Below are 15924 nucleotides of genomic sequence, written 5' to 3' on the forward strand. Positions count from 1 at the left end.
CCATCAGAGATGCAGGCTTTAGAACAGAGCGCTGATAAAAAAACAGCAGGTACCTTTCCTCTTTAGTCTGGAAGACACTGCTCCTATGGGTGCATAATGAATGTCAAATTTTGATTTATCTGACCACAGAACAGTTTTCCACTTTGCAACTGACCTTTTTAAAATGAGTTTTGGCCCAGAGAAGACAGTGGCGTTTCTGGACCATGTTCAGATGTGGCTTCTTTGCATTATAGAGCTTTTCTTTGTATTTTTAGATGTCATGGTGAACTGGTTATGTACAGTGATTTTTTGAAGTATTTCTGAGCCAATGTCCATCACAGAATCACGTCAGTTTCTAATGCAGAGTCGTTTGAGGGCCAGAAGATCACAGGCATTCGGTATTGCATTTCAGCCTTATCCCCTGCGCACAGAGATTTCTTCAGATTCTTAGAATCTTTCGATATTATGTACTGTATGTGATAATTGAAGAACATTATTCTGAAATTTTTGACAATTTCTAGACGCAGTTTTTCACAGACTGGTGAACCTCTTGCCATCTTTAGTTCTGAGACACTCTGACTCCCTAAGATGCCCTTTTATACCCAATTGTTATTGATCTGTTGCCAATTAACCTAATTTGTGGCAAAAATGTTCTCCCAGTTCTCTTATTAGTACCACTTTCCCAGCTTTATGTTGCCTGTCCCAACTTTTTTGGGATGTGTTGCTGTCATCAATTTCAAAATTACCATGTTTTCTTAAAATAGTACATTTTCCATCTACCATCTATTGTAAATAAAATATGGGTTTATGAGATTTGCAAAACAAGGTTTTATGTTGATTTTTCAGTGTCAACTTTTTTTGGAAACCTTAAAGTGCCTAATTCAGGATGGGAATATGATCCACATAAGCACGGTACCTCCATAAAACAAAAGTCCCAAATTTATTACAAAACCGCAAAATGCCGAGAAAACAGACTCTTTTGTGTTTTGCACTATTTGCAGTACTTGATCATCTTATATAAAAACATGTAAGCTCTCATTGCCGACTTGTTTCTGAAGGTGCATATTTCAGGATTATCATCTTTAGCTTAAAGTAGAACTACAGAAAAAAAAAAAAAGTGATATATGATGTAGTCATCCACCATTAATATAGCAGTTCTTCAAATAGTTTAAGTACATTTTGATTCTGTCAGTAGATCATTTATTATTTGACTTTCAGTTGACCTCCTCCAATGCTGCATCAACCTGCTTTTATGTTACCATTGACACAAATGGGAAGAGAAGCAGTCCCGACACAAACAAAAACCTGTTAACACAGGACTAGTGAGTCCCTTCCCTTAAAGCGGAAGTAAACCCACCACTTTCAGGGCTCATTTACACTTGCTTCGGGTTCAACAAGGCTTCGGACAGGCTTTGTTAAAGCTCTCTGAACTCTAGTCAAAGCTCCTGTCACTAAATAAATAGGTTAGCTTACAGTCCTGTTTACATCGGCCTTTGCTTCGCTTCAAAAAGGATACCCCATGTAGCTTCAGTGGTGCTACAAAGCCTTCATAGAAATCTCTGGCAAAGCTTGCTGGAAGCCCCATCAAAGCTCCACCAAAGCCCCATCGAAGCACCAAGCAAAAGCAGGTGTAAACAGGACTGTATGCTAATCATTTTATTTAGTGAAAGGAGCTTTGACCGGCATTCAGAGAGCTTTAGCAAAGTGTGTCCGAAGCCATGTTATGAAGCAATCGTAAACTAGCTCCAAGGGCTCATTTACACTTCAGATACAACACATATTAATGGCTAGTTTACACTTGCTTCAAAACAAGGCTTCGGACATGCCAGTCAAAGCCTCTGTCACTAAAAAAAATGGTTAGCTTAAAGTCCTGTTTACATCTTGCTTTTGCTTCTCTTCAAAAACTATACCCCATGTCGCTTTAGTTGTGCTTCAAAGCCCCCATGAATCTATGGCAAAGCTTGTTTGAAGCCCCACCGAAGCCTCATCAAAGCTCCACGAAGCCACCCCCGAAGCCTATTCGAAGCACCAAGCAAAAGCAAGGTGTAAACAGGACTGTAAGCCAACCATTTTATCTACTGACTCAAGAGCTTTGACTGGCGTTCAGAGAGCTTGAACAAAGCGTGTCCGAAGCCATGTTTTGAAGCAAGTGTAAACTAGCCCTAACAGTTTAAAAAAACTGTTACATTTCAGGTACATGTCGGAAATGTAACGGTCACATTGGTTGTGCTCTCAACCAAACTGTCAAACCAGCCAATGGCTGGTGTCATAACTGATCACATGTGCTGCAATCATGGCCGTTGAAGATTAAACATAAGCCAAGTTGGCAGCTTCCTTGGCTGAAAACAATAGGATTTACTTCCACTTTAACAAAACGCATGCACATTCCAGGGGTCCCAACGCTATAAAGTGGATATAAAAAGTTGTTAAAATGGCAGGTTTCTGTGATGTAAAAAAAAAAAAAAAAAATGAGAAAAAGATAAAATAATAATGTGGTTGCTTAAGTGTGTTCAGAATTAAGCAATCACATTCAAACTAATGTAAATAGGAATCAGTACACGCCTACCATCATATAAAGTGCCTCCGATTAACCCAAAATAAAGTTCAGCTGTTCTAGTAGGTCTTTCCTGACATTTTCTTAGTCGCATCCTACAGCAAATGCCATGGTCCGCAGAGAGGTTCCAAAGCACCAGAGGGATCTCATTGTTAAAAAGGTATCAGTCAGGAGAAGGAGTACAAAATAACTTCCAAAAAATTGGAACATGGAACACAGTGAAGACAGTCATTAAGTGGAGAAAATATTGCACAGTGACATTACCAAGAACTGGATGTCCCACCAAAATTTATGAAATTCTAAGAAAACTGGCCAGGGAGGCTGCCAAGAGGCCTAAGACAACATTAAATGAGCTGCAGGAATATCTGGCCAGCACTGGCTGTGTGGCATGTCACAACAATCTCCCTTATTCTTCATATGTCTGGGCTAGAAAGTTTTGGGGTAGAGTGTCAAGATGAATATCTTTTCTTACGAAGAAAAACATCCAAGCCCAGGTACATTTTGCAAAAACACATCTAAAGTCTCCCAAATTCATGTGGAAAAAAATGGGTTATGATCTGATGAAACCAAGGTTGAACTTTTTGGCCATAATTCCAAAAGATATGTTTAGTGCAAAAACAACACTGCACATCACCAAAAGAACACCATACCCACAGCGAAGCATGGTGGTGGTAGCATCATGCTTTGGGCGGTTTTTCTTCAGCTTGAAGTTCCAAATACCAGTCAATATTGGCACAAAACCTTCAGGCTTCTGCTAGAAAGCTAAACCGGAAGAGGAAGAAAAGAATGGCTTCTCCAGAAGATGAAAGTTTTAGAACGGCCCAGCCAGAGCCCAGACCTGAATCCAATTGAAAATCTGTGGGGTGATCTGAAGAGGGCTGTGCATAAGGGATGCCCTCGCAATCTGACAGATTTGGAGTGGTTTTGTAAGGAAGAGTGGTCAAGATGTGCCATGCTGATTCTCATACCCAAAAAGACTGAGTGCTGTAATAAAATCAAAAGGTGCTTCAACAAAGTATTTAACCACTTATGGACCGCCCGCTGCAGGAATACGTTGCTACTTTAAAGAGGAATTCCATTGTTATGGTAGCTGCTAGCTACCATAACCCTAGTATCCTCTTATTCAGCGGGCGGTCCTCTTTCAGATAAAAGTGGTCTCTGTCGCAGATATGCCGCAAGATCACTTTAATCGGCGGCGGGAGACCCCCCCCCCCCTTGTGTTGCTCTCTGGTGCCCCCCGTCGCTTACCAGAGCCATCGGCAGAGGCGATCGGATGTTGTCCCTGCCTGGGTATGGAGATGAGTGAGGGGAAGATGGCCCCCACCCATCTCCATATTATTGCAGGGCGGAAGCGATGTCAAAACGTCACTTCCGCCCAATATCGCTTAAAAGGGACAGTTTTTATTTCTTTTTTTTATTGTATTTTATTACACCAAATCTCAAAGTCTTTTTATATTCCAAGGGATGTTTACATTCCTTGTAACAGGAATAAAAGTGACCCAATTCTTTTTTTTTTTTTTTTTTAAGTATAATAAATTATTTTGTTTTTAAAGCGCCCTGTCGAGCTCCCGCGCAGAAGCGAATGCATACGTGAGCAGCACCCACATAGGAAAACTGTGTTCAAACCACACTGAGGTATCACTGCCATCCCTGGAGCGAGAGCAATAATTCTAGACCTAGACCTCTACTCAACACATGCAACCTGTAGAATTTTTTAAACTTCGCCTACGGAGATTTTTAAGGGTAAAGTTTGTTGCCATTCCACGAGCAGGCGCAACTTTGAAGCGTGACTTGTTGGGTATCAATTTACTCAGTGTAACATTATCTTTCACAATATACAAAAAAAAAAAAAAAAAAAAATGGACTAACTTTACTATTGTCTTATTTTTTTATTTAAAAAAGTGTTTTTTTTTCCCCAGAAAAACTTGCGCTTGCAAGACCACTGCGCAAATACGGTGTGACAAAAAGTATTGCAATGACCGCCATTTTATTCTTTAGGGTGTTAGAACCCCCAAACATTATATATATATATATCTATCTCTAAGTAACTTTCTAGCAAAAATAAAAAAAATCTCAGAAAGAGGTTTGGTCCTTAAGTGGTTAAGAGTGTGCACGCTTATACAAAACATTATACATTTTATTTTTTAATTTTTTCTTCCCTCCACCTAAAATATTTCAGTTTGTTCAACCGAGTTGTACAGTTTATAGGTCACATTAAAAAGGTGGAAAGAGATCTAAATTTATCTTGGTCTAATTTTTTTACATCACAGAAACCTGACATTTTAACAGGGGTGTGTAGATTTTTTATATTCATTGTATATACTTTCTAGGTCGGTTACTTACCAAGCAGTGAAGGAAGTACAAGATCAAACCTATTGCCTGCCTTTAACAAGTTGGCAATAGTTACTCACATACCTCTATCCTGATAGGTTCCTTTTAAAATTACAGCCATTTTGGAAACTATTTCCAGCATAAACTGGCCCATACAAATTCTATTTTCACGTAGCTTCAGAAAAAACTATACAATTGGGCACTTGTATGCTGGACAGTGTATACATACTTTTTTATCTTGCCCAGAAAGCAGCTTAGCTGTATCTTCCTCTTTTTTCTTCTGCAGGTCATCATATATACTGTCATACTCGTACACAGAGGGATCCTCCTGCAGGGCTTTCTGCATACCCAGCTTAGTCTTGGAAGAGATATAAACAAGAACATTTCTGTAATTTATCACATTTTATTACAATGACCTCAGGGTGATTATGGTAAACTGTACCAGGCCCCCCTCACTGTAAAAGACCAGGTGGGGTATCACACCTGTCAGCTATATAAAGCATATTTACTGGAATGCTACACAGAAAAGTAATCTACTGGTTTAACAAGAGATAGGTTTAAAACACTGCACATGAATCCAGAGAGAATTTTAAGTGATCATTTAATGAGCTTCTGTACAATAAAGATAATGTAAATACATCAAATACCAACAAAACATTTAACTCCCGATAGACTCCAGCCCCTGTTAGGCAACATATATGACTTCTAGGTATCATTATTACAATAAATATTAGTCAGTGGCATTGGAAAGAACGCTGAATTAGCCCGTGTTCACACTGGGCCAATTTGGCATGCATTTTCACTTGTCAAATCGGCAGGTATTGCCGGCAATGGCACCGCCTATAAATCAGTGTGACGCAGACTTTGTGGGTCTGTATAACTTTTGGCGACTTCAGGGGTGATTTGAATAGACATCTGTGCATGTACAGATGTCTGTCAAATCGCCCTTTGAAGTCTGACTGCATTGCCGGTTTGAAATTGTGCGAGTTCAGCTGAACTTGCATCAGTGTAAACCTGGGCTTAGGCATCCAAAATTTCAGCCAAACAAATATAAAATACTACATGAATGTTGCATTCCAGCTAAACTGCAAAAGGGGAAACTATGGTATTTTCTAGAAGTACAGTTACTGCTACAATTTTCTTTACATACTAATACCTACCTAGCTGCCAGCCAATAGGATTAACTCTAGCACTTAATGTGCACCTTTGCTTTGATTCTTCTTTTTAAAGGAGTTGTAAAGGCAGAAGTTTTTTTATCTTAATGCATTTCTATGCATTAAGATAAAAAGCCTTCTGTGTGTAGCAGCTGCCCCAGAACCCTGTAATACTTACCTGAGCCCTGTCTCTATCCCGCAATGTACACACGTCCCTTGGCTGTCCGGAACTCTCCCTCCTGATTGGCTGGGACACAGCAGCGGTGCAGTTGGCTCCTGTCAAAGTAAGTTTGCCCATGAGGAGAGAGGGGGCGGGGCCAAGGATTGCCTGAATGGACACACAGAGCTGCAGCTCCGCTCAGGTGCCCCCATAGCAAGCTGCTATGGGAGGTTTTTGAATTTACAGGCTAGAGCAGGGGTCTCCAACCTGCGGCCTGAGGGCCAGATGTGGCCCTTTGCTAGCCTTTATCCGGCCCTCAGGGCTTTATTCCTCCCACTGATATGAGGCACTATTCTTCCCTCCTAAAGGCTGAACAATAAACTGGCCCTTTGTTTGAAAAGTTTGGAGACCCCTGGGCTAGATAGCTGGACTTTGTTAGTTAAGGCTAGGATGATTTTGGGCCATGCTTGCCCAATATGTGGACAGCGTCACGTTGACATGTCCAATGTTTTATGCTATATTTTTAAAACTTAATAAAACAGAGTTTAAAAAAAATAAAAAAGTAATTCATGCATCAGGTATTAACCCATTGTAAAATATAATGATATATAAAATATTTGTAGAGTAAAATCTCTCAGCAAAAAAGGCTGCATATTACACATTACCTGCATCATCACTCTCTTCTTCAGGGCCTCCTTCTTTAGACTCTCCCCAACTGAAGTCTGAAAAAATAATACACAATTAATCTATTTGCCGATTTACACATTGGTTGTATACATAATATGATACACCATACTGATCCATAAAATGTATTATGTTAGTGGCAATATGTGATCTGTGAGATTCCAAGAGTGTGCTTTTCTAGAGAAGTGAAACACCATCTGTATATGGCCGTCATGCTCCATTTACTATCAGAGAGGCCCTTTAGAATGCAGAAATAGAAAGACATTGTTTTTCCCTCATTCAACACCAGTTGCTTTACACCAATACCAAGTGATGAACCCATTTACTACACTGTGTTCTGTCATCACTGTTCTCTAACATACACACAGCTGGACTGTACATGCAAACCTCACAAGAGCAAGGCAAATAATGACATTATTTAACCAGCCTTTTTTTTGACAAACACTGAACGACTTAAATATGTAAAAACAGAAAAAGGACTGAAAACGCACACACACACAAAAAAAAAACAAAAAAAAAAAAAACACAATCTCTGAAAACTATAAAGAAGATTAAATTATCTAGTGGTAAGCTTCTCATAAAATCAAAAGCTCATTATTTTATGACCTTTTTACATAACTTAAAATGACTTGGTAGATAACTGGACTTTAGGTTAGAATTCATGTATACAGAGCCAAGAGTATACACGGTAGATTAATTACCATCCACCCAAAATAAAGCAGAAAGATTAGATTTTTGTGTTTGGTGGGGAACATTAGAGTGCAAGCTGTTTGGTAGCAGTGACTGATATAAACTGCAAATAAAAGCTATAGTCTAAAGTCTGTGTACCCACTGAGGTTCTAGAATATTTTCAACACATTTTGTCTTAACATATTCAACGTAAAGGAGAAGTAGGGCCAAAGCTTGCTTGGCTGTACTTCTCCTGTAGGTCACAGAATTTCACTTCATTCTACACTCCTTTGACCTGTAGTCAGCCAACAATGGGTTTAAAACTGCTGTCAGCTGATGTCACTGAGCTGGTCCAGGCTCTGGGGAGACCCCGACTTTAATGTCAGGATTCACCCAGATGCCTGGAGTGGCAGCTGGCTCAGCCTCTCAGCAAGATCCCGCACTCTCCACAGCCCAGCACTCCAGTGAGCGCTTGAGGGGCAGAGCAGAGATCCGGTAATTGACAGTCACTAGCTTTCTGCTCAGTGAAGACCCCCCCCCCCCCCTTTTGAAAAAAATAGACTTTAGCAATTAACTACCACACATCCATCGGCGCAGTGCATTTTTCTTCTCTTTAATAATAATAATAATAGTCTAAGACAGTTTGTTCATTATGGAGAAATACTTAACCACTTCCATACTGGGCTATTTTAGCACCCCTCTCCTACATGTAAAAATCAAATTTTTTTGATAGAAAATTACTCAGAACCCCCAAACAAAATGTATGTATATATTTATTTATTTATTTATTACACACACACACACACACACACACACACACACACACATACATACACACACACACTTTTTTTTTATTATTATTTTTTTATTTAACAGACACTCTAGGGAATAAAATGGCAGCTGTTGCAACTTTTTATGTCACACGGTATTTGCGCAACAATTATTCAAACGCGTTTTTTTTTTTAAATAAGAAAATGTTCCAGGTAACAAAACAGTAAATGTGAGCCTGTACGTTTGCCAGTCACTGGCACTGAGGCTGTTAAAAAAACTGAACATGCCAGCTCCCTCCTATGAGGTTGAGCATCCATACCATATAAGCGCCTACCAACAGTAACCAGGTACGCTTCCTGAAGACGTAATAACGAAACATACGTTGAGGTGGTACCTGGTCACGTCGTAACATTTCCGGTCCCTCTGTTTGACGGCGGTGGAACGCACGCTAGTTGCCATGCCGATCACGGATCTCCATCCATATTACCTACATGCCATCCAGCCTCAGTGCCGGGCAAAGGCACTACCGAATGTAAGCAGCCAACTTGGCTTTCTTTGTTTTTAACCGATATTTTAATAAATGGGATTACACTATTTTTGGATCCTTTTATCATCTTTTCCATACATATTCTGCCTGTGATTTTCCTACTGGGGAGAGGTACAGACCTATTGCAGTCTCCATAATTGTAGCAAGCAAAATCTTGCTAAAGCACAGCTGACCTTTTTTAACCTTAAGGTCAACTCCATCTGGTAAGAGCACTTCGGGTGACAACATAGGCGGTGAAGGTGGCAGCGATTCATCAGCAATATTGGAAGAATTGTCTTTGTTTATCACATTGGACATTTTTTCACATGTTGCTTTGATATATGTGTAACCATACATCACTGTGGGAATGGTTTTGGTTTGAAGTGTGATCAATAATCAATGAATTGATTTGCATATTTACACTCATATGTTATCAAATACTGTATATACGGCAATTTTTAAGCCATACAGAGTTTATTTGCACCATTAAGAATATCGCCATTATATGTTTATTGTATATAGAGATATAATATTAATCAATTACGAGGCTATTGGAAAACATTAGCTCCCCTACCACCCTTTTTTCAAACAAAACCGTAAAGATAGCCCAATTTCTTTGTATAATGTACAAGATGTTACGTCAAGTAAATAGATACCCAACATGTCACGCTTTAAAATGGCGCACACTTGAGGAATGGGGCCAAATTTTGGTACATTTTTTTTTTACAGGTTACCAGTTTGGAGTTAAAGTAGGTCTAGTGCTAGAATTGTTGCTCTCGCTTGAACGCAACACCTCACATACACAATTTGAACAGCGTTTACATACGTGGGCGTGACTTACACATGCTTTAAATTGAAAAGGGGGGTTATTAAAATTCCAAAATACACACTTGCCATACAGAAGAAAAAAATTGCATGCGAATCACTATAAAACAGATGTTTCCAGCCAACAAGATGGCAGACTTTGGTGGGCTGCGCTGTTGCGTCATCCTAGCGTGCATCGCTTCATTATAAAAAACGCCCCCGATGATTTTTTTTTTTTATGCATGTTTTAATAAACTACTTTGTTGACATTATATATCTGGTGGAGTTTCGGTCATATGCTGTCTACCTGATGTAGAAGGAATTCTTTTAGCGTTTGATATCGGACTGACATGTAGTGATCTGATTTGTAAAGAGCACCAGTGACCACTTGTTAGGGTGGTCCACAGTTTACGGTAAGAGGCTGGTGTATAATTTCTCACAAGATTTCTTGTTCATCATTCTGAATCACAATATCTGGACTCTTAGGCCGCATTCACACCCAAGCGTTTTGTCGCCTGAAGCTACAAAACGCTAGAGGGGATAAAATACATTATTCTCTATGGAGATGGTTCACATCTCCACTCCAAAACCCCTGAACACAAAACCTGAAGCTCAAACAAGTTCCGGACCCTTTTTTGTCGCACGGATTTGGGCATTTGTATTCCCATAGAAAGTAATGGAAACGCTCGATTCAAGCGTCTAGCGCGACAATGAACGTTTCTATGGGTGTTTTGTCGCTTTAATCTGTTCTGTGAAATAGAACATTTCACCCAGGCAGAAGATAAAAAAATCTACAAACATATCAACAATCGATGAAAGAGATGATCATTTTTCCTATTGGCTAAAATAAAAAACGTTGAAGTTCAAAAACGGTCGGACAACGCTGTATGCAAACGTGTGAATACGCGCGACAAAACGTCGGAAAAACGACCAAAACCGCTACGCTCGGGTGTGAATGCAGCCTTTATGAACTTTGTATTGTCCTTTAAAACACCTTTTTAGCGCACCTTCTGTGTTTAAATGGTATTGTATGCAAACAGGCGTTTACCATGTATCGATCACATTGTAATCAGTACAGGTACACTCAAGAGATTTCCTATTCCAATTGAAAAATTAAATACTTACAAATAAAGTTGCCAAAAAAATTAAAAAAGCCCAATTAAAGATTTGTTTATATTGTTGGTCGGAGGGTGGTGAAAGCCAGACAGCTAGCAGAACTGCCAGATCACCTCTCCCACATACACCTTGCCATGTAAGAACCTGAGCAGCTGCCAATGAGAAAATAAACACAAAACTGCGATGCTCTCACAAAGTAGTAATAGGGATAGTGTACTAGTCTGCTTTTGGCATGAGTTTACCAAGTACTCACATGGACTTGTTTGAAGAAATTAAAGCAAAGCACAAAACCTGACAGAAATTTTAACTCTTACCACTGAAACATTTTCATTCTATTCCTTGTCTGGAGATCAGTGACTCAGCAGAATTAAAAACCATTAATTTTATTTTTCCAAACTGTAGGTGCAAGACACTTATAAAATGAATAAATCTCAGCATAACTTGACTGATAAGGCTCAAAGTACCAGGCACGACTCATTTATAAATAAAACTGTAGATGAAGCTAAACAAAGGGCAATGTTGCCAAAAATGCAGAGAATCTACCAATATGTACGTCAGGCTTAGCACAGTGCCGTCACACGGGAGGCCTGTCTTGTCCAATATTTTCCCCACTTGTGTATTTGTATATTTCTAAACTGACTCAGATAACATTATTCACACCTGCATTGCAAAGAAGGTTTGCACAATCGTCTGCATGATTACATGATGGTAAACCTGTATATATATCTATATCTATATATATCTATATATTAAGGGTCTCTGTTCTCGTTTGTGGTCCTTGGCTAATTTAAAGATACATTTCCGCAAAAAGTGTTCATTTGGGATGGAGTTAAGGGTTGAAAGAAAGAAAGAAAGAAGCATGTTCGAATTTTTTTTTGTCGTTTTTTTGAAGACATAAAACAACGTTTTGCCCACACACGATCATTTTAAATGACGTTTTTTAAAACGTCGGGTTTTTTTCATCACAAAAAATGACTGTCTGTACGCGGCATAAGCGTACTATTGCCGGCAAAACCGAAAGATGTGCAGGCCATTCTACCAAACGATGTCGTCATCAGTTGCTAAGGACATGTCAGGTGGCAAACACAGCTTTCTGTTTTGCTGGCAATAGCACACATAGCAGCAGGGAGGAGAAGAGAGTCAGGCAGAGGTGAGAGATGTTTTTTTAGGAGCTTTATAGGCACTATTTTTAGCCCAAAAGCGCCCAAAAAGCTCCCCAGTGTGAAAGGGGTCTTACTTTCTTATTCGGACATGTTTCGGGGGCGATGCAAGAAGGGAAGGATCTGTGCATACAGGATCAAACAGCCTTTTTACAAAATGCGCATTAACCCCTTAGGTTCCACAGTGAGTATACCATGCATGTTTTACTGCATATACAGACTGATTTTACGGTTGTGGGTTTAGTAACACCAAGCATAGAATAGCTTCTCCATAGGGAACCAGTAAAAAAACTGAGTACTCATTGAATGGGGTGGGGTTATAGAAGGACGCTTAAAAGGAACGGCCCAGCAACATTTTTACCAGTGTCCAATCAAAAGGTAGCAGCGCATAACCCAGGTTCTATGAATATCCAGCCTGCATCCTGTACTGTACAATTAAGATACAAAGTTTAATTAAACCTATTCTTGTTAAGCAATTAGTTCAAGTTCTTGTAAACTGGATTGATAGAATACTTTAAAAAGCATTGCTATGTAGAGGTAGGCTCATTACAAGTTGTGCATGTCATACTTGCCAGCAGATTTAATCAAACTGTGAATCTAAAGCGTTGCCTTATTCTATTAACCCTAAACCTCACCTCAACCCAACCCCTATGCCCAACACCAAATAAAAAAATCAAAACTATCGTCATTCTGTCACTGCCGAAACTATGGGACCTCCCTGCACAAGAAGTTTCCCATCAGTGGGGGGACATTTGGTGTCCTACTAATTAGGGGGGGGGGGGGGGGGGCGGCTGTTATTCACTTTTTTTGATCGGCATCGATCACAAACTTACTGATATTGCTTTAAAGGGGTTGTACCGTGGTGATGAATGCAGCTGCAGGCAGAGTGGACGGTCAGCTTTCTTGTAATAACAACCGATGCGGCTCATTATTAGAAGCAATGGGAGGGGACGCTGGCCCCCCTTTCCGCTGCTCCGCCCAGGTCTCACGTCCCACTGGGATTTCCAAGCAACCAGCCGGCATGTCCGCTGTATTGCCAAAGACCCGAACAAAGCCAGATCGGCTTTGTTTGGGTCTCAGATCTAGTAACCCAGAAGCAATGTCATAACATCGCTTCCAGATTACTGCCATCCTAAAGGCACCAGTATAAAAAAAAATAGAAAGCTCCCAAAAAACGCAGATCATGATGTTTTGAATACTTTCAAGTGCAGAGCAGGGGTTTATAGACCCCATATTCCTCCATAAAGGGTACATGTCACTGCCTATTATCACAAGGGATGTTTAAAATTCTTTGTGATGGCAATAAAAGGGATTCAAAAAAAAAACTAAGAAAGGACAGTGTAAAATAAAAGTTGAAATCTACAGAATATCAGCCTGAAAGGCTACCGGAACATCGGAATCGTATCGGCCCTGAAAAAAACGATATTGGTCGATCCCTACTACTAATGAATTTCCCTAGAACACATTTAGCTGAAATCCAACAAGGAGCATTTATTGAACTTTCTAATAATCGTCTAATCAGGAAACCAGTCTTAACCAAAATTTTTGTACCCCAAATTGCCAACTTACATTTAGGCTTTAATATTTCTTTAGTTGTATACTTGCTTTTCACATAAGACAAATTTCTGTAGCCGAGTAGCACCTTTGTTTATTCTATATCATAACATGTTAAAATAATCCACCTGCCTCCTTTTTGGCTTGAGCGTCAGTACATTTAAAGAAAGTGTCGGCAATGCAAACACCGCAATGTCAATGGTTTATGGTGACAATTTCCTGTTGTCTTGCAGACACTGATGGATTACAATTTCCTGCACCTTTTATATTATTCTCACTTATCATCAGGTCTTTTATTAAAAAGGTCCAACAGCCCAGCAACAAGTAAGCCCTCTTTGTCAGTCCTCACAAAAGCTTTTCTTTCTGGGTACAAAGCGTGTATTTCACACTATTTTTCAAGGTAACAATATTTTCACCCTTAATGTTTGTATCAAGACAGGTTCTCTTTGTAGTCATACTGCAGGCTGCTTTAAATAAACTACTTATTGCAGTAACTCTGCATGTCAGACTTGTCATTATTTATTGTTCCCAACACTCAATGAGCACAACATAAAAACATAAGAATGTCACTCGCTAGCAGCTGATATATCCAGACTGTCAATGAGACAGATAATATAGGCACTATGTGTATTTACATATGGACCTACCCATCAATCATCAGTTTCTACTGTAAACACTGACAATACATCTCCAGTCATTTAATACTGACAAAAGAAGCAAATGTAAGGCTTCAAAAAGAGTGGCTTCTCTATGAAGCAGTATTACGATGTATTTTCAGGGAGCCCACATTACATTATTGCATTAAATTCTCACCAATTTTGACATGAAAATATTTTAATGAACCCAATTAACATGCACCAATATAAATGTATTCATATTTGTGCATCAGCACTCAGTTTATAACAAAGCTTCTGGGTCCTACTCTCCAGAAGGTGGAACATTGAAGATATGTACGGAATATGTGAAACAGAAATAGTAAAAAGTACATACGAAAATATATGTTTGTAACCATCTGTTTTTAAATGTTAAAGAAAATCAATAAAGAATATGAAAAAAAAAAAAAAAAGAAGGATTATTGATCACTTTATTGCATCTTGCAGTAGTTTTTATTGTCGATCTGATTGCATCTTACAGTCTATTTTCTGTCAATCTGGAATGTACCATTGTCAGATGTGGGTGAGAGTTCCTTGTTCTGTTCATCCTTTTCTCTTCTTTGGTGATACAACAGGCAGTATTTTTTTTTTGGGGGGGGGGGGGTGTTTGCCACCTGGAACTGATATGCTTCATGAAGCACATTCCTTTACTGTATTACATATACAAATATGAAGATTTCAAAATGGATGTTTCACTGAAATCTCGCAGCCCGTCTTGTCCCCAGCTACAAAGATAAAATTATTCTGTCAGATGGGTCAAACTGGAGGAGAGTCTAGTCCACATGTGTCAAACACAAGGCCCATATCTGGCCCTCCAGGCTCTTTCATGTGGCCCTCACACCTCTGCTGCCGCTTCAGCAAACCCCTCATTTCTGTCTGACCCTGCACGTTCTGCTTCCCAGCTCCACCACCAGCTTCTTCCTAGCAGTAGCACTAGGTAAGGGGGGGTAATACGATGTAAGGGAGGGTGGAGAACTTCTAAAGGTGAGGAGGGGGGGGGGGCTTTGACATCTGATGTAAGGGGAGGGTGGGGGTTGAGTGCTCTGGCCATCTAGTCTTACAGATACAACCAACCCTTTAAAAAGGCAACTATAATGCTGACGCGGCCCACAATAAAATACTGTTTGACACCCCTGGTCTAGTTCATATCATCCCTCTCCACTATTACGTGGTACACCAAACGCATTGGAAATCCCTCAGTCTTGGACCTTCCACCATTTATCGCCAAGAACCCCACCTTTGATTTCATATCACTACTAAATTACAACTGAAACAAAAGTAATGTCTACTTGAACTGCTTTTCCATAATCCCGACTTCCCTCCAAGCCTCAATGTCTCTAGATGGGAGATGTGGCAGACAAAACCAATCTATACCCTAACAAAAAAAAAATACATAACATCAAATCCCTTTCTCTGAGTTCATTGGACACAACTTCTTTATTCTTGACAATTAAGTTATATCACCACCTACAGGACAGGAGTAGGACACTAGGCAAAAAAACAAACAAAAAACACCTCAGCACCCTTATGGGCACCTCCTCTCTGCCATAAGCAGCTCAGTTTTGTAACAAAGCAGTACAAGTAGACAAAATACAACAGAGGGGAGGGTGCTGTGTCCGTCAATGAACTCAGAAAGGGATTTTACTGCAACAAAAATCCAGTTTACTCTTACGTTCGTTGACGGACACAGTTTCTTCTTTATTCTTGACCATTGGGATGTCCCAAAGCAGTGCCTCAATGAAAGATGGGTAAACCAAAAAACAATTGGAGCAACCAGACAAACATGCCAATCATCCAAAAAGAGAACTT

The 15924-nt window shown here is 39.7% G+C and overlaps 1 protein-coding gene across 2 annotated transcripts in view; it reads right to left on the reverse strand.

Moving 5' to 3' along the window:
- NSRP1 (nuclear speckle splicing regulatory protein 1) overlaps window positions 1-15924 on the reverse strand; it is a 64564-nt gene that overhangs the window by 14256 nt on the left and 34384 nt on the right. Inside the window, exons 4-5 of one of the 2 annotated variants that reach the window (XM_040338570.1) lie at window positions 6844-6900; window positions 5094-5222 (exon numbers count right to left, since the gene is read on the reverse strand). In XM_040338570.1, coding sequence (XP_040194504.1) covers window positions 5094-5222; window positions 6844-6900 — 186 coding nt within the window. Of the gene's footprint in view, window positions 1-154; window positions 418-5093; window positions 5223-6843; window positions 6901-15924 lie in introns of those variants that run through there. The other variant, XM_040338571.1, reaches the window with a different exon arrangement.

The sequence above is a fragment of the Rana temporaria genome, chromosome 2 (genome assembly GCF_905171775.1).
Source record: "Rana temporaria chromosome 2, aRanTem1.1, whole genome shotgun sequence".
Lineage (NCBI taxonomy): Eukaryota > Metazoa > Chordata > Amphibia > Anura > Ranidae > Rana > Rana temporaria.